At 34.2% G+C, this 24,597-nt stretch overlaps 1 protein-coding gene across 4 annotated transcripts in view; it reads left to right on the top strand.

Moving 5' to 3' along the window:
* Nucleotides 1–24,597, top strand: part of mllt3 (MLLT3 super elongation complex subunit) — a 104,820-nt gene that overhangs the window by 44,544 nt on the left and 35,679 nt on the right. For all 4 annotated transcript variants that reach the window (NM_001017819.1, XM_087259332.1, XM_087259334.1 and 1 more), the window contains 4 exon segments: nt 11,206–11,288; nt 11,417–11,560; nt 17,943–17,981; nt 18,965–19,093. In NM_001017819.1, the coding sequence (NP_001017819.1) occupies nt 11,206–11,288; nt 11,417–11,560; nt 17,943–17,981; nt 18,965–19,093 (395 nt within the window).

The raw sequence follows: 24,597 nt of genomic DNA, 5'->3' as shown, positions 1-24,597 counted from the left end.
AGGCGATTGTCTTTAATTTGGGGAACAGATTTCACAGGTCATCCTTTAAACTTGCCCTTTTTTGTTGTACTGGTGACCATCTTTAGGTTTTAATCATGGTTGGGAGCTTCGTTTAGCTTAATGAAAAAGAATGAGGGGATAAAAGGTTGGTCTGTTGTTTGTTTTGTTTACAAGTCTGTTTTTGATTTTATTTTTTTACTCTTTTTGTCATTGTGATCAATTCAGTGGTTGCCTAATGAGCACAGTGTTATAATGGTAACTTATTTTTTGTAGTAACAGGAGATCTGTTTTATATAATTAAATCATATTTATAATCATTGATATTATTATTATATTATATTCTATCATGTATAAGATATATTATTATGTATTATTATTATATATGAATAATTATTATATATTTATCTAATATTATATATGAATGATAATAATAATAATAAATATTATTTTCATAATTATAGTTTAAAATAATATTATTTAATAATAATAATAATAATAATAATACATTTTATTAAAGTGCGCTTTTCTCAGACTCAAAGCACTACAAGCCATACAAGGCAAACAGTAACAAAGCAGAACAATAAAAAGTAAAATTGACATTGGCAAAAATAATCAATCTAAGTTAAAAGCAATGATAAAAAATGTGAGTCTTGAAGTTTCTTAAAACAGTCTAGAGCAGGGGTCACCAAACTTGTTACTGGAGAGCCAGTGTCCTGCAGATTTTAGCTCCAACCCTAATCAAACACAACTGAACAAGCTAATCAAGGTCTTACTAGGTATACCTGAAACATCTAGGCAGGTGTATTGAGGCAAGTTAGAGATAAACCCTGCAGGAACACCGGCCCTCCAGGACCGAGATTTGTGACCCCTGATCTAGAGAAACTGCATACCTGATGCTGATGGGTAGACCATTCCATAGCTTAGGCGCACTGTACAAAAAAGCTCTACCACCCATGGTCTTTAGTTTACAATGCGGCTGATACAAAGTCCAGAAAAAAGAACGAAGACTGCGGGTGGGAGTGGCGAGAGTTACCAGGTCGCAAATGTAGTCAGGTGCTAGCCCATGCACTGCTTTACAGTTGAAGTCAGAATTATTAGCTCCCCTGTTTTTTTTCCCCCCAATTTCTGTTTAACGGAGAGAAGATTTTTTTTCAACACATTTTAAACATAATAGTTTTAATAACTCATTTTTAATAACTGATTTATTTTATCTTTGCCATGATGACAGTAAATAATATTTGACTAGATATTTTTCAAGACACTTCTATACAGCTTAAAGGGACATTTTAAGGCTTAATTGGGTTAATTAGGCAGGGTATTGTTATTGTATAACGATGGTTTGTTCTGTTGATTATCAAAAAAATATAGCTTAAAGGGGCTAATAATTTACACCTTAATGTTATAAAAAAATTTAAAAAATTATTTCATTCAAGCATAATTTGGGAAATATTTAGAAAAGTATCAAAGGGGGGCTAATAATTCTGATTTTAAATGTATATGTTAAAATCAGGGTCTTAAAATCAATATGTGACTTAACAGGAAGCACTTAAAGTGAAGTTGCTGAGGTACAGGGAAGTTATTATTTATTAATATGTAAAAAATGTATCATTTTAATGTGTAATCGTTAATAATAGCTTTTAAAATAACTTAATTGAACTATACACATTTTTATAATTCAAACTAAATATATTTTTGGTGACCTTTATTTGTCATTAATGAATTATTTTGGAATATTAAACATTTAGAATATGAAATGTAAAGTAATGCATTATAATACACACGTTTTAAATAATTAAAATCTGTTTTTATTTAATAAAATCATAATTATAAATGTTGAAAGGATTTATTCACATATACATGATTTATAATTAATAGTAATTACTAAAATAATAATGAATATATTTGTTAATGTTCATTTATAGAAACACTTTAAAAAAATCCAAAATATTATGCCAGACAAGGCAGTACGATTACCTCACTGCAATAAGGTCGCTGGTTCGAACCTTGACTGAGTTAGTTGGCGTTTCTGTGTGGAGTTTGCATGTTCTCCCCATGTTCGTTCTGGTGCCCCCCACAGTCCAAAGACATGCGCTATAGGTGAATTGGGTACGGTAAATTGTCTGTAGTGTTATGTGTGTAAATAAGTGTGTATGGGTGTTTCCCAGTGATGGGTTGCAACTGGAAGGGCATCCGCTGCCTAAAATATATGCTGTATAAGTTGGTGGTTCATTCTGCTGTGGCAACCCCTGATTAATAAAGGAACTAAGCCAAAAAGAAAATAAATGAATTATGCTAGACATTTCTCTGTATCTGGACTCTACATAAAACACTGCAGATTATTATTACTACATTACAGTGTTTGCATTAGAAACACGACTTCTTTTGTGTCAATCCGGGCTGATTATATCTTCAGCAGTAAGTCCCTGTTAATAGTTTCTGGGTTACCTTCATATTTGATCAGCATGAAGGGGATTTATGGCTTGAGTGGTGTGGTTTTGGCCTCAGCTGAACCCCGTGCAGGTGGTCCGCTGTAAAGGGGGATTGTTTATACTGCAGGTACTCCTGACGTATATCATACTGTGAAATCTGCGGGTCACATATAAGATCGTAATCTGAGACAAAGTGGAATTTTCTTCCCACAATTCTTCACTACTGCCATGCTCGTGGAGAAATTCATTGTATGCATTAAGGGAAGTCAAGCATATTAAATGTATTTGTGTAGGCAGTATCACATTTTCTTGATGCAATAATTAAGGCTTTTATCATGATATTTTGTATTATCCGAATGTTAACATGCAAGAGAGGGTTAAATGAACATTTAATAATGAGAGTGGATACCCAAATAAAAGAAACCTAATTCATAATTTTAATCCGGAGTTCTTTTAAAACATCCTGCCGTTATCAACGCGCAATGAATCTTGGGATGTTTGAGGCCGCAAAGGATCCACCGGTTGTGTCCCTTATTACCTGGGAAACGAAGAACACATTTTGAGGCGATGACACAATGCCCTTCAAATGCATCCTTCGGATAAAAACTTTAAAAGTACACTTTCCCATTTAAACTCCCCACATTGAAGGAATAATAATGGCTAAACAAAATTTACTAATACATGTACTAATCTTGACATAAAAATAAAATAATGATTCTATCATCTTTGTAAAAATAATTTTTGCCCCTCTTTAATTTGTCATTTTGACTCCATCTGCCCAATAGATTAACTTCTGGCTCAGCCAACAGTGTGAGTTTGGCATGCAGCATGGCATATAGATGAGTTCTGAAATAAGCAGACTCCTAACTGCAAACGTGAAACTACCACATGCACATAGCCACATCTAAAAGGCCCGGATATACTTAAAGCAAAATCAATTAATAAACTGATGTCATTTTAGACAAATTCAGGCCAAAAACTAAATTTGTTTTGAGTTTATTTCAGGAGCTAAGAAAAGCTTGCCAAAGCAGCTGCCAAATCCTCCTCAAATGAAGTTTCCAAAGGAAAAAAAAGCATACACTAGATAAGCATAGAAACATATGACAATCAAGTAAACCGCCTAGATAAATTTTTCAATTAATGTATCAAAACATAGGTGAAATAATAATGCTCCATTATCATTCAGCATACCACTTTTATGAAGCAACATCATTAAATACCTATTAAAATGTATAAATAACATAAACATACATACATTTTTATTTCTATTACTAAAATATTTAAATGATTTAAAACTGCATATTATTTTCAATGCTAAAATTGTGTATTTGTGGTACTTGGTATTTAAAATGACATTTAATTATTTTAAGGGTTCATCTGAGTCGTTTCAAATATTTCTTGTTTTAAATATGACTAGATTTTTTTTTTACCACTGTCATAAATAATATTGACATTTAAATTGGTTTCGTCTTTAAAAGGTTTTTTTTTTTCTGGAAAAAGTTGGATTACAGTTTTATGGCCAAACTGCATCAAATTCAAATTCCAAAATGTAAAATAAAAATGAATGAATGAATAAATAAATGAATGAATGAAAATAAATCTAAATATAAAATGTTGAAATAAATAAATATAAAATAAATAAATAAATCTAAAGACAAAACTTAAAAAAATAATAAAATAACATCTATAATTTAAAATTAATTAATTAATTAATAAAGCTAAATATAAAATGTTAAATAAATAAATACAAAATCTAAAGACATAAAATAAATAAATAAATAAAGAAATAAAGAAAGAAAGAAAGAAAGAAAGAAAGAAAGAGAAAGAAAGAAAGAAAGAAAGAAAGAAAGAAAGAAAAAGAAAATCTAAAGTTAAAACAAAGTTTTTAATAAATAAATAAAATTTTAAAACAAAACGGAAAATAAATAAAATCTAAAGATTATAAAATAAATATATTAATAAATCTAAAGATAAAATGTAAACTAAATATCTAAATATAAAGTAAATAAATAAATACATTTTAAGAAAACATAAAATAAGTTAACAAATCTAAAAAAAATCAAATCAAATATAATAAAATCTAAAGAAATAATTTAAAATAAATGAATACAACCTAAAAATAAACAATAAATAAATCTAAAAATATAATGTAAATAAATAAATAAATATAAAATAAATAAATAAAAAAGAAAACATAAAATAGATAAAAATCTAAAGAAACAATACTAAATAAATAGAATCTAAAGATAAAATTTTAAATAAATAAATAAATAAACTCTAAAGATAAAAAAATAAATAATTAAAAAGATCAAATGTAAAATAAATAAATAAAAGAAATGAATGTAAAATAACTAAAAATAAAATAAATAAATAAAAAGAAGACATAAAATAGATAAAAATTTAAAGATATAATACTAAATAAATAGAATCTAAAGATAAATTTAAAATAAATAAATAAAATCTAAAGATAAAAAAATAAATAATTAAAAAGATAAAATGTAAAATAAATAAATGTAAAATAAATAAATAAAAAATGAATTTAAAATAAATAAAATTAAAATAAATAAATAAAAAGAAGACATAAAATAAATAAAAATCTAAAGATATAATGCAAAATAAACGGAATCTAAAGATAAAATTTAATGTAAATTAATTAATTAATTAAATCTAAAAATAAAAAATTAATAATTAAAAAGATAAAATGTTAAATAAATAAAAAGTAAGAAAACAAAATAAATAAAAAATGTAAAGATATAATGTAAAATAAAAAATGTAAATTAAATAAATCAAAAGATGTAAAATAAATAAATAAAATCTAAAGATAAAATGTTAAATAAATAAATAAATCCAAATGCAAAACCTTGATGTGGCACGATGTGAATAACTCAGTAATAAAAAGTGAGATGTAGGTCAAAGTAGATCCACCTTAACTAAAAGTAAAACAGGACTGAACCTGAAGTCTGTCTGGTCTTTATCTCGACTCTAGATCTTTTGCTTTAAGATGAAAAGGTCATTTTACAGAGGGATGGAGGGGGGGCAGACAGACTGTACGAGTGAAGTGCACAATACACTCATTGACCTCAACAGGAACTCAGCCAACAGCTACAGCAGAGCCAGAACACACAATCAGCTGCACACTTTTATTGGAAAAGACCAACTTTTGTTATTTTCATTCCTTTTTACGCACGCACACACACATACAGACAGACACACACAGCATGCCAATTATAAAACAATGCCAGTCAGAATGCATTTACCCTTTCACCGAGACTGGGTCATAACGAGGGCCGGGCCGGAAGACACAGAGCCAAATTATATGTAGAAAAAAAACGGAAAGAAAGAACTTAAAAATGGAAAGCAAACTAATTATTTAGATAGATAAAGCTTTTTCTTGCAACATTTTTCTTTTCTTTTTTTAAGCTAAATCAAATTAGCCTTACACGTAATTTTAGCATGTATTACAATGAACTGACTTAAAACAGTATGTAGGACTTAAAGTAAAGTCATTATAACGTGTTAAGTTAGCATCATAATCGAATGTGATTTTCATATGCATTTTGTAAGTAAAGCTGGTAGGGCTGCAACATTGAATTGATTAAATTGATTAAAATTGAATACTAAAAGCTTTGGCAACGGATTTCTTGATCGATTTGTCGTGTCGCGCGATGCGGAGACGTTTGCTTATTTAAAAAAAAAAAATAAATAAAAAAATAGCTTTAGTTGTGTGAACGCACTCTGCCTCTCTCGCGCACTAATGCCAGCAGAGTTCGGTGCCTCATAGACAGGATGGAGCAAAAACGAGCGGAGGTAACATTAAAGAAAAGATAGCGAGGAAAGGAGCAACAGCAGGGTAAATCACTACAGACTCCTACTTTTGTGAGGAAAGTGAGGAACGTAATGTCTCTGGTGTTACTTGTTATCCAGCTAGACAAGCATGACGTGAAAAAAAATCTAACTAAACTTTGGTGCGTTGGCTGGTGCTGAGCCACAGAAAGACGTGTCAGAAAAACAAAATTGTGTTACAGCTGTTGTGAATTGTATCTCTTTGCAATAAAACGTATTGGGTACCTTTATGTGGACATAGGAAAATGAAGACCCCTTTTGAAATAATCAGCAAATTTAAGACTTTTTAAGACTTTTTAATTTAAGATATTAATACTTTAAGATCCTGCAGACACCCTGATGTTAGGATGAAAATCTGACCAATGAGGCCTTATTGTAAAGTGTTACCTACATCATTTTTTATAATTTGATCAGTTTGAAACATTTGTTTCCTCTGAAAATCAATAAAGCCAAGTAAGTGTTAAAAAAAACAAAGATTGTGACGCATCTTACTTAAAATTGATTTTATAGACGGTTCACATTTTTATGTATGCATGTATGGATCAAAGGAAATATATTTCCAGTTTCTGTAAACCTTGTTTTGCCTTCAGATCGCTTAAAATAAGTTTTAAAATCACTTAAAAAAAAAAAAAAAAAGGTTACAAATTTACACATTTTATTATGACTTTTTATAGGCAGCTAGGTGACGAGATCTGTCATCTGTAGGCTATACCATCTCATATGAGAACACTCTGTTTGGACTTCAAAGGACTTACCTTTGAAGTTTGCATCCTTCTGAGGATTCAGCCTCTAAATTGAGACACAGCTATTGTCCCTCTAAATTGTGTTGTTGCTTAAATGAGGGACTTTTACTTTTATTCTTAACTGAAATGATACATTTTTCCTTGAATTCCATCAATATTGCTTTAACAAACTTGTTGTGCTTGTTACTTATGAAATTAAAAAGATTGTAATCTTTTACTGTAGATTGTGGATCATAACAACAACAAAAACAACACACAACACACAACACAGAGCGACTCCAAAGTGTTTTGATTAATAATAATAACGACAGTCAATTGAATTGCTAATAGTTATAATTGTTCACTGCCAGTGTCTTTGTGGGACTGAATGAAATCAGCACACTAAACAGACACTTTTTAAAGGGAAGGTAACTAAACGTGACCTGGCCAGGCCATCAATCTGTGATATGTTTGTGTAACGTATGTTGTTTTGGGATCCGGTGACCTCAGGATGGAGGTCAGTCACCGTCTCGCCACTAAAGAGTTGTCGCCTGGCCTCAGGGCGCAAAGAAGCACGACGCTATGGAACATTAACATGCAGATTGTTGTTAAGCTTTGTCAGTAGGAGTGCGTTTCCATTGAGAGCAGCGAAGGGGAAAATAACAAGAGCATCTCGAGTCTTTCTCTGAAGGAGCCCTGGATTTCACAAGTTCAAGGGGGAGGATTTGTTTGAGGCAATGCTTTTAAGTCATTGTGCACAAATTGTAAAGGACACAAAACGTAATTGGAATTTTAAGAAGATACTACTGAAGAAAATACTGTTTCAGCTTTTTTAAATACTGAATTTCATCCATATTTTACTGGTTTACTTCCATTTCTAATTGTTTATGAAGATGGCTACTAGTTTCTAAAGGAAAAACAAATATTTTGAGGTTTATAAGCTTCAAAATTTGGTGTCATTTGTTTACATTAGAGTAAATCACATTAGTTAACATGAACTGACAATGAACAATATTTGTACAGCATTAAAAGGTATTAATTTGTATTAATGTTAATTATTCACTCAAGATTAACGGACATATTACTCAATTTTATGACTGTATTACAGAAAAACAATTGCCATTTTTATCAATACTTTGAATTAGAGCTGCATGATATCAGATAAATATGACATTGGGATATATTGTTTTTCTGCGATATGAATACAGTTTCACCATGTAGTTTGAACAGCTCTATTTAAAAAGTGTTAATTAAGTAGACTGATTTGGGATTATTCTGTAGGGGAGTGAGTCATTCATAAAATATAGAAAAATTACAGATAAAAGTGAAATATACAGTGTTTTCTGAGGAGTCTAAAGGCTGGTTTATACTTCTGCGTCGAGTGATTGGTTTGACCCGTGGTGCATGCCTTGCGCATTGCCGTGCATTTATACTTCTGGATGCTGTTTGTGTTGCTCTGCAATAACACTTCCAAATCGCTAGCTGGCAGTAGGTGTTTATGTTCTTCTGTGTCAAGTTTCTTTGCTGGTGTTTTTTTTTTTTTTTTTTTTTTTGAACGCTACCTTAATGTAGAATTAGCTCAAACTTGCTCATTCAGAGGCAGGAACCGGCGGACGTGCAACAACTTTAATCATAAGGTAAACACAAAACAAAACTTTCCACCTGGAGCTCCTTCACATGTAACTCGACACTTGTGAACACTCTCTCCAATTGGTTCACGCAGCTATCGTTTCCACCCACACTCGTCAGCGCTACCAAGCCGACCATCCACAGGGCTTGCACTATGCGTCGTTGTTTTTGAGAGGTGCGCAACAGCTGCGGCGAGGAACAAGCGAAATAAAAATCAGTCTTAACAGTATTCAGGTAATGATAACGAAAAATTAAAAGTAAAATAACACCATAGTCTTCATTATTTAAATAATCCAATGCAATATAACTTCACTTCAGTCACAAACGGTAGCTAAAGTTACAATGATTTGTTATATATTTTTTCTAAGTACTGTCATTTTAGTTTTACTAATGTTAGTCTTAATTTAAAGTAAACCATCTAAACTAGTGAAACTAGCTAACAAAGAATTAGACTTTATTTGTAATTTTTTTTGTACGTTTATCTATTTATAATTATTTATTTTTATTTCAATATTTGAATTATTCAAACAAGTAACACAAATGTTTTTAATTTTTTTAGTAAAATAATTTAATACTTTAACCATAATAACTCTACTTTAGTTCTCCCCGTGTTTGCGTGGATTTTCTCCGAATGCTCCGGTTTCCCCCACAGTCCAAAGACATGCGCTATAGATGAATAGGATGAACTAAATTTGCCGTAGAGTATGTGTGTTAATGTGAGATTGTAGGTTTTAATAATAATTCGATTTATTCTTAGTTTGGTTATTGGAATATTTTTTTCTCGTTGTCATTAGTAATATTTATTTTATTTCTTAAATTATTTCTTATATATTTTATTAGAATTTTTCTAGTAACAAAAATAATTTTAGTCTTTCAGTTTTTCTATAATAACCCTGCTACGAACTTGAACGTAAATCTTTATGCCATTTCAAACATTAACTGTGCATAATAAATGCTGTTTAAAAATAATAATAGTTCGATTAGACATTATCGAAAAGCGTCCACCAATCTCAGGTTAATAATCAAACACAAACTGCCAAGTGACACGATCCATTTTAACCGCGACTTAATTTGACATAATAGTACTTTTCGTTCAATCAAAGAACTCAAGGAAAGAGCTGCCTCCTCTCCTTATATCTCTGCAGGTGTCCGCGCGTCCATTAACGCTCAACAGTACATGTTGACTAATTGGCGCTTCTGTTAAGAAGCACTTTGGGGATTTAGAGAGCGAGACAAACAAGTGTCCCCATGGGTCGTCACCTGACCTAAACTACCGCCTGTTTATCCTGAAACCACTAATTGGGACCAAGCCTGGCGTTTTGTCTTTTGTACATTCAAGTGGGTGTAGAAGAAAGAGATTTAAAGAAAAAAAATAAGCCTGTGTTATTCTGAATGAAGATGAAGAAATGGCTGTAAAATTAAAGTGTAGGCACAGATAATTTATTCACTGAGGAGTTTTACTGTTTTAAAATGACGACGGTGAATGATTAGTGTAAATAAAACCAAACAAGTTTCAGAGGAGTTTACTTTGATAAATGGTGTCTTGATAAAGGCTTTAAATAAAAAAGATGGAAACGTGTTGCGATAAGTTTCCACTAAGGATTTGCCTATAGAGATGAATAAATAATGCAGTTAATGAGGGACGGTGTTTTACATGTTACAGCTCATTTAAAGCAAATGTTAATAAGTCCCTGTGAGAGGCTGTGTTTTTTTTTAGAGCGCCATCCTGAGACATGGTTGAGGCAGTGCTTTACTGTGTATATAAGGGATGGAAGAAAACTGAATGGAAAAAAGTCATTTAATTTTCTTGTCACTGTTTGAGACGCATGTGTATTGTTTGGGTCACGTGGCCACACGGTGCATTTGGGTGTTTTTTTTTATTTTTTATTATTTATATTTGGCTTGGAAGTGAGCGTTTGTAGTGTTTTGGTGTCTTACTGGAATGTGTGTATATCCCACAATATTGGTAACTGATTACGAATGCACAGTGTATCATTTCAGCATTGAAATCGCAATGTGATCATTCACAATACACAATACTCTCATTTCAAGATAAGCATTTTAAAAGCATTCAGGCCTAACAAATTGTACCCTTTGTAACTTTTATAACGATTCATTTCATTGAATTATTCATAAAATAAAGACTTTGCAGAACTATTTTACATTTTATTATTCAGTTATTGCATACCTAAAGTAACTCCCAGCAAGTTACTGTAGATCAGTGGTTGCTACCCATATCAAACACACCTGAACCAATTAATTAGTACCTGAACACCACGTGATAATTACCGGCAGGTGTGTTTGATATGGGTTGCAAATGAAATCTGCAGGAAGGTGGCTCTCCAGGAACAGGGTTGGCCACCCCTGCTGTAAATTCTAGCAAATTGTTAACAGTAATCTAAAACCTAATGAAAACGTGTTGGTATTTATAGGCACTGGTGTATTTTTGAGACTGAAAACTGTTGCAACCTTAAAACACTCTAAATATGTGTTTATATTCTCAATATAGCACCTATTAGTCTCTTATTGCTTAAAGTAGTAATGCTTTTCATGCTGAAGTCTGTCTTTTGCTCTTTTTGCAGTGTGCAAAGATCCACCATATAAAGTTGAAGAGTCTGGATACGCTGGCTTTATCTTGCCTATTGAAGTTTACTTTAAAAATAAGGTATTGTTTTTCCTCTCTTGTGGATTATTGCCTGTATAAACCTAAGTTCGACCCGTTGTGTAACCTAAAACTCATCCAGACACCATTGTGACATGGACGAATGTAATATCCCTGTCACTTTTCACCAGGAAGAACCCAAAAAAGTGCGCTTCGACTACGATCTGTTCCTGCATCTGGAGGGTCACCCGCCTGTCAATCACCTGCGCTGTGAAAAACTTACCTTCAACAACCCCACGGAAGAGTTTCGCAGGAAGCTGCTCAAGGCCGGAGGGGTGAGTGGTCGTTAATATAGCTTTAATGCAAGCTTACATGATTGATTGAAAATTATAAAAGAGCAGAAGCTTCACTGCGCTAAATAAACAGGTTTTATGGGTCATTTGATGCTGCGTTTCTCAACCACGTTGCTGGAGGACCACCAACACAGCATGTTTTGGATGTCTCCTTTGTCTGTCATACAAATTACAGATCTTACAGTCTGTGCCAATGAGCTGATGATCTGAATCAGGTGTGTTTGGTTAAGAAGATGCAAGAAATGTGCCGAGCTGGTGGTCTTCCAGAAACGAGATTGAGAAACACTGATTCAATGCAATCTTTAAGATGATAAAGGACATCTGTATAGTTTTGTATTATTTTATTCAAGTTTCAATCGTTTTGATCCAATACATGACCGATTTCACTATTTATTTAAACATATGTTTTAATATTTTTAATTGAAAACCAACAGAGAGAGGGGTAAAACATCACCTGATAGATCGTTGGTAATATTTCCGCAAGATGACCATGTCGCAGTTTAGCTAAATTAATTCACGCCTCCTCCTGAAGTGACGAGCCATGCATTAAAACACTGTTTTCCGGCTGCAGCCACGCTTCATTCTCAATGTATAGTTTGTCTAAAGCAGGGATACAATCAGGCAGCGCAGTCGTCCATACAGAGTAAGAACGACATATTATGTCTGCCGGTTTTGTTTACTTGCGGGAGTTCATTGGCATTTTCCCACACATGAATTCTGACAGTAAGCAGTTTAGAAAATATGTTCAACAATATCTGGCCAATGAGAGATGTGGATTTTGTCAGATGACTCCGTTTTGGTTTGTTTCAACTGGTTCGGACCAAAGCCAGCAGTGTGGTGTGAAAATGACCCAAAGACGGCAGAAAATGCAACAATGTATAATTTATTGCCTCTGGTCCGGACCAAATGAATCGAATTACAGATGTGAAAGCACCCTCAGATGTTTTAAAATGTACTCAGCCTGATGGTTTGTCCATTTACACACATTTTTATCATCACATGATCTCTTATGACAAAATCACATGAACTTTTTTAATGCGCATGCTGGAGTTTGTGCGGTAAAAGGGTTTCCATCGTAGTTTGTGTGCATCTTTTCTTATCGAATAAAAGGTTTATCCTACTCAGTTATGTTAGTCATACGTTTTTTTATCCGCATTTTCAAAATTTGTGCACATCTTGGCATTCCCATCAATCGTTTTTTAATACAAATTTACTTTAATTTAATTACATTTTATTTAATAAAAAAAAAAATTAAAGCAAATTTACATGACAGTTTTTACTATTCAGTTTGAAGAGAAAGTCTTATTTGTTTTATTTCGACTAGAATAAAAGCAGTTTTTATTTTTTTAAAACCATTTTTAAGGTCAAAATTATTAGGCTCTTTAAGCTTTTTCTTTTTCGATAGTCTACAAAACAAACCATCGTTATACAACAACTTGCCTAATTACCCTAACCTGCCTAGTTAACCTAATTAACCTAGTTAAGCCTTTAAATGTCTCTTTAAGCTGTATAGAAGTGTCTTGAAAAATATCTAGTCAAATATTATTTACTCTCATCATGGCAAAGATAAAATAAATCAGTTATTAGAGATGAGGTATTAAAACTATTATGTTTAGAAATGTGTTGAAGAAAAAATCTTATTTTTATTAAACAGAAATTTGAGAAAAAAAATAATAGGGGGGCTAATAATTCTCAGTTCAACTGTATACATTTTTTTTAATAATTTATAGATTATTTGTTTATTTTTTTATATTTAGAATATTTTTTTCTCTTTTTACTTGTTTGAAAACGAGTAAAAACCTGTTTAAAAACCCTGATTTCTTTGATCAACAATCTATTGTTGAATGTTTAGCACACTTGCCATTAAACATCAAGTTTGCATTGATTTTAAAAACACGCTGAATTATAAGAGAAGTCATGGGTGCAAAAAATGCTATATCCAACAATAGAAATATCTCTAGTGATTTCTTTTACTTTTATTTTTAATGATCCGAATCACGACTTCTATAATTAGTTCTCGAGTCAGTATGCATGTTCGCTAAAAGACGATTGAGAAGATTATTTCATGAGTGTTGCACACATGGCTCATTAGCTGGAATCTTCTAAACCTCATAGATGCTCAAACAAAGTAAGTGACTAGTAACCCCATGTGGTTTTAAAATCCTGGCTCCGTTCACAGGTGAAAAATGCAAGGATGTCCCTGGTTGCTTGTCTGTGCTCTTCCTAACAAACAGTCCTCCAGGGACGAAAGCCATTGTCAGGCAATCAGTCCTAATGGAATTACTGTTCCCATCAACCAAGACAATAAGTAACTTTACAGCATTTGATCAAACTTGTCTTTACATGACCGTCTGTCACTGCAGGAAACCCGAGTTGTGTTTGGACACCAGCCAAACTGTCACACACACACGCGCTTTTATGAATCAACTGCTTTGTATTTGAACACACTGTTGATCTTGGATGTATTTTGATGTTTCAACAGCACCTAAAAGCACGTTAGCATGCAATGCTTTTACCCATAAAGGGAAAGCTCTGTCACACTATTATTTATTAATTATAGTTACAGTCAAGCCTGAAATTATTCATACCTTTGGCAAATACTGGAAAGTATGAAAATCTGAGGAATATATATATTTTTTCCACAATGATGCCTCTTTTACATCGTCATACTGTCTTTTGGTAGAAGCTCTGTCATTTCTGGTTAAAAATAAATAAATAAATAAATAAAATTGGTGATTAAATAAAAGAGTAACTGTAATGCTGTGTTCACATCAGATGTGGAACGCTCAGATAAATCGTGCTATTTGCATGTAAATAGATGCATGAACATTTGAGTTTGCTCGCTTTATTCGTGCTTCAAATTCATTGAGCAGTAGACGCGGATTCACAAATTGGATTTTATTAAGAGAATAACTGTGTTTATGTCCTTTTATGAAGGCTAAAAAAAGCGTAGATTCATTTGGAGCAGTGTCTGAGTCCACTAGATCCTTTCAGAGGTGCACCCAGCTCTGTGAGTTCATCAACTCCTCCAGAAACTTAACCCGGACGATGGAAGTTTGATTAACTGTTGTTCGGTGTCGGCTGGAGGATTCCCCCCTGGGACACCAACAACAGGCGCTACTTCATAATCATGCCCCTATGAGAGAAGGCTCCTGATTGGTTAATGCGGCGCAAATGTCTGCTGAAGTTCAGAAGCTCAACTCGTGCCCCTACATTTGTGCGAATCATACCATTCGCGCTGCCTCATTCGCGCGTATTGCGCAGCAGGATGTCTATTCGCATCTTAGCATTGACTTAACATGTAAATGACTTGTGCTTGACGCTTCTTCCGCATCTAGTGTATATACACTTTTACCAGCCTATATGGATGGATGGATGGATCGATAGTCAGATACTGTAGGTAGATAGATAGATGGATGGATGGATGTTGCATGTTGCTTTAAATGCACCACTAAAGATTAGGCGTATATATATGTGTAGTATAGTAACCAATGACTGTAAAAAATATGGACGACGCGACAGCCCTTTTTCCCATTGAACGCCTTGAGGGCAAAACGCCTGCTTGACGGGCACAAACTGTCGCAAAAGACTGCTGAAATTGGAGCCAGACATGCGCAGAAGGACTGTCTGATGGAGCCAGAGGAGGAGCCGCGAAAATGAGCAGAGTCGAGCTTCCAATCAAACGCTTTATGTAAAATCAACTACGCCCCCCGAACTTCTCAGCATGCGTTTGCTGTCATATCAACACAAATGGATGTAATAACGTTAACAAATATGAGGGTTTTATATATTCAATCGCGCCAGCTCCAGGCCGCAGCGCATAACTTACTCACGGCGTCGCGGGCTGATTCCGGCTCGCATGCAGCAGCGCCTGCTCGCTCGGCCGCCGCATCTGGCTCGATTGACTCGGACTGGAATCGGGCAGTGAGTCCAGGCATCCGGAGTAGGTCCAGCAGAGGTAACATTAGTCAGTCTGAGCTCTAAGAGATAAGTCTCCGGCAGGCGAGAATCTAGCCGGAACTGTGTTTTGCTATCTGGGTGGCTAGGCGTGTATCAGCAAACTAATAAAGCCCGAAAAAAGCCCTGAACTTAGCGAATAAACAGTATTCCACCAGGATCATGTATGTCAGAAACTATAGTTTACTGCTGAACTCATTTTGTCATGGTAAAATAACACAGAAATCGAATAATAACATTTCAGTCTACTTCAGTCTCCTGCCGAAGCTCAGACGCCGCGCTTTGAGAAACTGTCAATCACAGCTGTCAATCACGATGACACGCCCAGCATTAAATTACTGCTAAAAACAAACTGTTTACAAAAATGAAGATCTGCACCTATTTCAGCACAATAACCAGTGCCTTAATCGACCAGAACTATCTTTCGGAACATTTTATTGCAAGTGTAATATTTTTTTTTATTTGGGCTCAAGTCTCCTTCATTAACACGGAGGAGGCGGGCTTTATGACTTGTACTGCAGCCAGCCCCCAGGGGGCGATCTAACGGCCGAAACCTTCACTCAAACGTAGGCTTGCGGCACACTTGATAGTAACATATGAATGGGAAAAAGTCTAGCATTAATCTAGAAATCTAGCATTAACGTGATATGTGTTTGGGTATGTGTCACTATTATTATTATTATTTTTTCCTCCATTATTACTATTGTTATATGATGTCGACAATTATTATCACTGTTGCAATCATCACAAAATATGGGTTGGTGTGCCCTATGTGTGCACGTGACTGATTACTCCTCCTCCTCCTCCTCCTCCTCATACTATTAGTACCACTACTACTTGTGCTACTACTACAACTATAAGTGGTTGTTGTTGTTCTTAGCATTATTATTATTATTATTGGTATTATTACTATTATTGCTAGTAGTGGTATTATTTTTACTAATACTAGTAGTAGTAGTAGTAGTATCAGTGGTAGTAGTAGTAGTAGTACATAATAATAATAATTATTATTATTATCATTATTAATAAAAATATTGATATTATTATGACAATAAATGACTAATACTATTTAAATACTATCAATATTATTCTAATTGTCATTGTGGTTTATACACATTCCTGTTATTTTCATTTTTTTTCTGTTGTTGTTTACATTTTGTTTTCTGTGTTTACTTGTATGTTGTTTACTGCACTTTTTTTTTAGATAAAAATTTTTTTAAAAAGAAACCGTTTACGCACATGTTAAAATTTTATCATTTACTCACCCATAATTGGTTACAAACTTTTTGGATGTTTTTTTTTCTGTTGAACACAAAAGAAGACGCTTTGAAAAATATTGTAAACTGGTGACAACTGACATCAATTGTGCTCTGTAAAAATAACTAATGAACAGCTTTGTTTTTTCGTGATTCACAAGTGTTTTCTGTTTATTTACAGTTTTAAATTGCATTATAGGGCCTTGATTACTGCTCTGTTGATTGTTAATGTTGAAAATTTAAATCTACAGTTTAACAAAGTGACTTTTATTGACATTTTAGTAGTTTGAAATAATATTATGACTAAGAAATAACATATAGAGAAATAAGTCTGTAAAATATCAGAAAATGTTCTGGCAGTTTATTACAAGGTTTTGGTAGCGTTATATACAACTCCAACCCAGACTTTAATCTTAAAAATCTAAATTAAAGTCTAACAAAAGGTTAAAAGTTGTTGAAAGAAAGATTCCATAATGCAATTCAAAACCATAAATAAATGGGGAAAAATAACAACATGAATCAAAAAATCTAGAAAACTGCAAATTTACAGATATTTTTAGAAGATGAAACTAAACCATGAAGGTCAATGGCTAACAGTCGCAACAAAATATCTGTTTTGTGTGTGTGTTTAACGGAAGAAAGAAACTCAGTGGTTTCAGAACAAGTGAAGGCTGACTAAATGTTGCCAGAATTGTTATTTTGAGTCAACTACCCCTTAAAGAAGCGATTATTCACTGTAGTTTCAGCTCGGCATCTCTCACCTCGTTCCAGTAATTCAGATATTTTACGGCAGGGATTTGACACACCGTCTCCCTTGGTGCTTGTCTGGCTTACAGATGAGGCATGGCAGGAATTGACACAGTTTATTGGCAAACGGGCAGTTGTGCGGGAAGTTGTTTTAATTAAGAGAGAACCATTCGCTAGGGCAATATCAATTTAGTGAGGTGGTGACTGACAAAAGGTCCTTTCCAATTTACCTGATTGTTTTGGCTGTTGAAAGGCATTTTGTCATTACATCAGGCCAAGGAGTTAAGCAGAGTGCTTTTTTGCCAAGAATGTGTGTTCGTGTGCGTGTGTGCGTGTGGGGTGATTAGTGTTGATTCATATATCATTTCTTAGATGTAAAATTTCTATACTTTTGTCCTTCACAGCAACGGGATCCTCACAAAAGATCTTCAGAGGACTCAAAGGTAAGGATAAACTTTATTTACTGTGTTTCTGCATTGAATGGATTGTTTACTCTAAAATGAACATTTCTGAGCTGTTTGCTGACACTCAAGTGGTTCCAAACTTTTTTCTGTAAAACGCAAAACAAGATATTCTGAAGGACGTTGCAGCCATTGACATCCATCCATAGGAACAAAAAAACTAAGGGCTCTATTTTAGGTCTAAAGCACATGCCACAAAAGCATTAAGGCTGTGTCCGATTCCACTTTAGGTATGCTTATTCTCTAAATGCGTTGTGGGTGGGTTTTGAGCATAACGTGCATTAAAATAATCAGATTTTCATCTCCTATTCCCTTTAAGAGCCAGTTGCATCGTGTCATAGTGCATTGCTATTTACATTGCAGACTTTGTAAGTGGAAAAACTGAACACTTCACTATCTAGAAAACAGTTAAACAGACCATCTGCAGTGTGAGGATAAAGAACAGCCTCCTCCGTTCGGCCTCTTCACTTTCTCTTTATTTGTACCCTTTACTTCACTCCTTTACTTTACTCTTACTTTCGTGGAGTAAGGAAACAGTGGAAACTCACTCTACTGAAGACATCCATTAGCCTACATATTTAATTTCATTTGTTAAGTGCAAAGATTTTTCAAAACTATTTATAAATTCAGTTCTAATTTTCAGCAAACTGATAAATGAACAATAATAATGAAGTGTGGTGAAAAAACTGAGTCATATCCAAAACACATAAGCATCAGCATATGGGGCATAAGAGCATGACATGTCTCCAAAACCAGACAGGTGATCTAATCTAAACTCCCTTTCTGGAACTGCTTGATGTGCTTAACTAGTTTCATATTGCTCAAACTTCATGCCATATTGCTTTTTGCATGTTTAATTCTGGCTTGATTTGACACAGTCTACATTGTATAAAAAGTTATAGCAGTAACCTGCAGTAATTATTTACCTTGCTCAACATAGTGTCTATTTGCGTTCCTCACTTTAGGTAATGGTAATGCAGGAAGGGTCCACTTCTTTGTTCGGGCCACATCTGAAGCTGCCCACATTACCCAGCAGCTCATTAACATTGACCTTCTCTGATGCCAAAAAGAGCAAGTCGTTCCCAGGGTCAAAGGTGAGTGCGTATCCCCACCTTTCTAAGTCTAAACTTTGCATGACTTTGTTCGGTATTCGAAAAATTCCCAGTTCGTCCAAGGAGTCCTGCTTAATCCTGCATATTTGGCAGGTTGAAAGACGTTAGGGGCTATTTAACTCCAAGGATTGTAGAGATGTGAAACTTGGCTCACTTTGAGCATTTTTTGGCTCTTGACAAAGCTAGCATTTTGATGACGCACACATTCTCGTTGGATGCTATTTATCGTTTTTCAGTGTTGATCCATGACATTTAAACAAAATCAAATATTCATTGTTTGAAAAAGGCGCCAATAGCTTAATTGTGCAAGAAAACCTCAGCTTTTTATCCACTGTAGCCGTAATGCTAGTAAATCTTGCCTGGAACGTTTTTTTGATTCAGATTTATTTTTAGTCTCTAGTGCGATATCACTTAGCCGCTAAGCAGTTTCCATTGTAAGCCAGCTCTTACAGTGAAGTTACGAGAGTCGCATGGAAACGGTTCCCAATCCAAACAGGCCCTTGCGTTTGATGGATTACTGACAGAGCAGGGGTCGTTCCCAGCCAATCTCCCCTGCACTGCTAAAGAGAAGAAACAATAACTACAGCCTGCGCTTTGTTGTCTTTCTCCCCTTCCTCCACTTAATTTGATATTATGCTTGAAGATTGTTTCAAAGGTTGATTGATTGCCAACTATAATCGTTGCTGGTCAAGGCTATTTTTGACGTTGAGAAATGCAAAAGTAGAGTTTTATTGTGGAAATAATTTTAACGTATTGGTATTTGCATTCATTATGAACATTCCGGTGTCATTTAGGCCATGGGTGCCCAAACTTTTTCATATGAAGAGCCAAAAACCAAACTTGGTCAAACTGGGCCAAGGTACATAAAGTTGCATTGGGTAATTTCCTAAGTCATTCATTCATTCATTCATTCATTCATTCATTTTCTTATTCATTTACTTTTCGGCTTAGTCCCTTTATTAATCTGGGATCGCCACAGCGGAATGAACCGCCAATTTATCCAGCCTATGTTTTATGCAGCAGAAGCCCTTCCAGCCGCAACCCAGTACTGGGAAGCATCCATACACACTCATCCCCCACACGCACTACGGACTATTTAGCTTACCCAATTCATCTATACCACATATTTTTGGACTGTGAGGGAAACCGAAGCACCCAGAGGAAACCCTCGCCAACATGGGGAGAACATGCAAACTCCTCATAGAAATGCCTACTGACCTCACCAAGGCTTAAACCAGCGACCTTCTTGCTGTGAGGCGATCATGCTATACCAACCCTAGCTTATTTAATATTATTTAAAAATTACTAGAAAACATTGCTTTATATTAACTAATACAGCATACATTACATTTTATTGTGACCTTATTGAAGTAAAAACAAAACAATCATATTTAAAACAGAATTACACTAGTTTTTGCCTAGATTTGCATAGTTTTCTGCATAGTTCTCTATTCATCGAGTGACACTATTTACATTTTTAAAAATCATATTCATTTACAACATTTCATTGAAACATTTCATTTCAGTTTGCTTTTTGAAGCGCAGCATTAAAGAAAAAAAATTTAAAAAGTTACTTTAAAAGAGATCGTCATTTCGAATTTGAAGACATTTGCCCCAACACTCCATAATTCTCACTCTCTTCTTAGATGGGATGGGATGGCGAGCCAAATCAAAGATTACAATGGGCCAATTTTGGCCTGCGAACCCTACTTCATCTCTAATTTAGACCTTGATCACACTGAACGTGCAATCTGAAACAATGACACAAATCATAAAAATAAAGCTGCTTCATTTTGGTCTTTTGTCAAGACAAGATTTAAAACAGTAGGGATTAAGCCAAAGGAATGTTTGTATAACTCTTGTTTTTTTTTACCCATGATCTTACTTTGTCACATTTCACTCCTGAAGAATCTGGCATCATTTCAAACATAGGCGTCCCTACTGTAATAAAATTAAAACACAAATTGCCGTAAAACTCGTCAATGCAGGAAAGGAAATAAACGAAATTTATTGATTTAATTTGATGCACATCATAATACCAGCCATGCATGTAAAGCACAAGTAATGTCCTTCGATTCGGTCACATCCACCGTCAATCTCCATTTGCCTATACCATTGCTCCGTTTGTTAGATGTTTCCCTCTTTTTTGCAGTCTGAAGTGCGTCAAACACACAAAACGCCCAATTTGCACCACAGGATCTTTATATCTCATCTTTGTTAGGACTTCACATGTAAATCACTCATGCTTCATCTGCGTCTGTTTTCTGCACAAGCTGAAAACTCCCCCCAACCCTCCATTCCATGTATTGTAATGTAACTCAGGGCTCACACTAAGTACAGCCTTGAACTTTGCCGAAGCGCGATTGTGTCCAGCCCCCCCTCCATTCTCCTAAGACAGCCTGCAATCATATTGCTGATTGCCTTCCGAACGTGATCACGCTTGCATCATCGATGATGCAGCTGTTTAGTTTAACAAAAAGAGAATCGCTCTTGCTCCATACACTGGCGATTGCTTTAGTTATATTGTTTTAAGTCATTTGGGATGCAGTGAAACTAAGCTAAATATTTTGCAGAACAGATCCATAACTTTTGACGCTTATAAATTATCATAAAAGTTCTTGTGCTGCAGGAATTAGGAGGTTTGCTGAAGATGCAGCTGTTGTGCAGTGAGGGGTTTGCGTCTTTAATAAACGATGACAGTTTGCGCTCATTGAACAGTAGGAATGATTTAAAGTGATGCTTTGCACTCATACTACAAGCGTACTGTAAGTGCGCCATGTAATATATCACGTGCGCTGCATATGCAATGTCTATACGTCATGTAAAGCAATTAATTGCATACTTAAAGATAATTTGATTATATGGTTTAAAATTGGATGCTTTATGAGACTATTTAAATTGTTTGCGCTTATTTTGAGTTTAAATAAAAAATTTTGTAGGATTGCAAAAACTTGCATCTTTTTGTTGATTTTGCATTAGATTCAGTGGTGGAATTGCGAGAAACTGGGGGGTCTCTACAGTGGCCGGGAAATGCAAAACAACGTTACAAAGTGTGAAACACTTTTACGAAGAACAAGAAAAGTACATTTTGAAAAACATTTTTGCCTATCATAAGACACAGTTATATAAGAAAATGATTTTACTAAGGGCGAAACAAATTAACAGTTTAGAAAAAAAACTGAACAAGACAAACTGCTTTTACCAGTCCTGAAACAAATTTACAATGACAGATTCTTAACGGAAAGGGAATGTACCACACATCAAAAGTGTTGTTGTCGTTGGTGGTGAACGCTGTAAATTCGTGTTGTGAAGTACATGGCGTAAATTAAGTTTATGGTGACCGAACATGGACTGCGGTCAAGGATTTTTTTGCCGGTTTTGTGGAAAACTCATAAGCAGCTTGACGCGGTTTTGCTTTACATGTGGTCGGTGTTTGGAGTTTCTAAAAGACGCAGACATACTGCATCAATGCATTCAATATTTTAACGAGGGCCACTCGTACACTGTAATAGTGGACATGATGTCAAGTTTACACTGTGTAAACATCTGCTTGAGGACTCTTAAAAGTAAACTGAACAAAGTCAGCATTATAGCGTTTTCACAACAACAAAACATACCCATACCAAATAAATATTCTAATTACTTGGTGTCAGTTTCATTGTAAACATTGTAAACAATTTAATATTTGTGTAACAGCAAAGTGTTTATACCTAAAATTAATGTGAAGAAATAATTATAATTAACATGTCATCAACTGGATTCAAACCCAAGTCAAAAAGTTCAGCGCGAGTATCAATCGACCTATCTAACTAAGCTATTCAGGACTACACGTTAAGGTCGATTTTGATATTGTTATCAGTCAACATATGTCGTGCTTTGGTTGTGGACTTGTGTTCACTTGTTTTCATGTACTCGCGTTTACATGTTTCTACAAGCTCTCACACTGATATTTTCTCAGAAGGATGACAAACCGATGTTTTATTGCAGTTGGTCAAACCATGGTTTTCATAGTTGTAAACCCTGTGTACAAAGTCACACACGAGCTGATATTTTCGGTGTGTGGTACATTCCCTTTCCGTAAAGAATCTGTCATTGTAAATTAGTTTCAGGTATGGGTAAAAGTGTTTTGTGTCTTGTCAATTTTTTTTCTTCTAAAATATACGTTTGTTTCGTCCTTGGTAAAATCATTTTTCCTATGTAATTGTGTCTTATGACAAAGTTTCACACTTTGTAATGTTGTTTTGCACTTCCCAGCCACCCTAGGTCTGATATCAGGGATATTTTTAAAATATTAAAACATTTGATAGTGATGCAGAAACCCACATTTTGTATTAATATAATTTGTATGTATTTATAATTTTTCTATGTTGAAACCTTGAATTTTATTTCATGTTTGATTTTCTCTGTTGTTGTAGTGCTTTGGATTTTGGAAAAGCGCATTATAAATAAATTGTATTGTTGTCAATGTCAGTGTTGTTTTGCAGAGGAATCTATAGCAAACAAGTAGTTACTTATAAGCATCAATGTATAGATTCTGCAGTATCAATGTGCTCCTCCATAACTATCATTGCTGTCTTTGAAACCATTAAAAAATTCTTTAATGAACTCGCATAAAACTGAGCTCTTAGTTTTAGTGTGTTTGCAAAAGTTTCCATTTGAAAAAAAAGGTTTAGTTAATTCCAGTTTAAAGCTGTAGCAGTTAAAACATCATAAAAGAGAGTTTAAAGGCAGGTTGAAACACCTCGTCTGTCTAGACTGTTTAACAACTTAACTGCATCATTGACTTATTGACAGGGGCTAGTTAGCTTGACCTGAAGATAGGATAAGCTTCTCATTAAAGTCAATGAAAGGCTTGTTGCTCCGTCCTCAGTTTGCCTCCCAGATAGATCTGAGTTGACCCTTCCCCCAGCGGAACTATTTTCTGGATCTTTCTGATGAATTGTTTATGGAAATGTTTCACATCTGGGTTTGGTTGTTTGCTCAAACTCGCACCTCATTTGTCGATTGTAATGGTAGGAATGTCCAGAATTTGAATATCTATAGCAGTCCGTTTATAGATTGTTCTTCATTTTACTAACAAAAAGTACAGCAATGAGTTTTTGGCCATGTAAATAACATGGTACGTTAATACGGAATTACCTCACTACTGTTCAAATGTTTATAGTTAGGACTTTTCAATATTTTTTGGAAGAAGTATTTTCTATTTCAACAAGACCCACTTTATTTAGCTTCATGTATATAATTTTATTTTAATATATATTATGTTTTCAGTATATTAATCAAAAATATATACAGTTAAAGTCAGAATTATTAACCCCCTGATTATTAGCCCCCGTTTATTTTATCCCTAATTTCTGTTTAACGAAGAACAGATTATTTTCAACACATTTCTAAACATAATAGTTTTTATAACTCAACTCTAATAACTGATTTATTTTATCTTTGCCAGGATGACAGTAAATAATATTTGATTAGATATTTTTCAA

This window comes from Danio rerio, chromosome 7 (assembly GCF_052040795.2).
Source record: "Danio rerio strain M-AB ecotype USA chromosome 7, GRCz13ab, whole genome shotgun sequence".
In the NCBI taxonomy this organism is placed as follows: Eukaryota; Metazoa; Chordata; class Actinopteri; order Cypriniformes; family Danionidae; genus Danio; species Danio rerio.
This window is presented reverse-complemented; position numbering and strand designations above follow the sequence as displayed.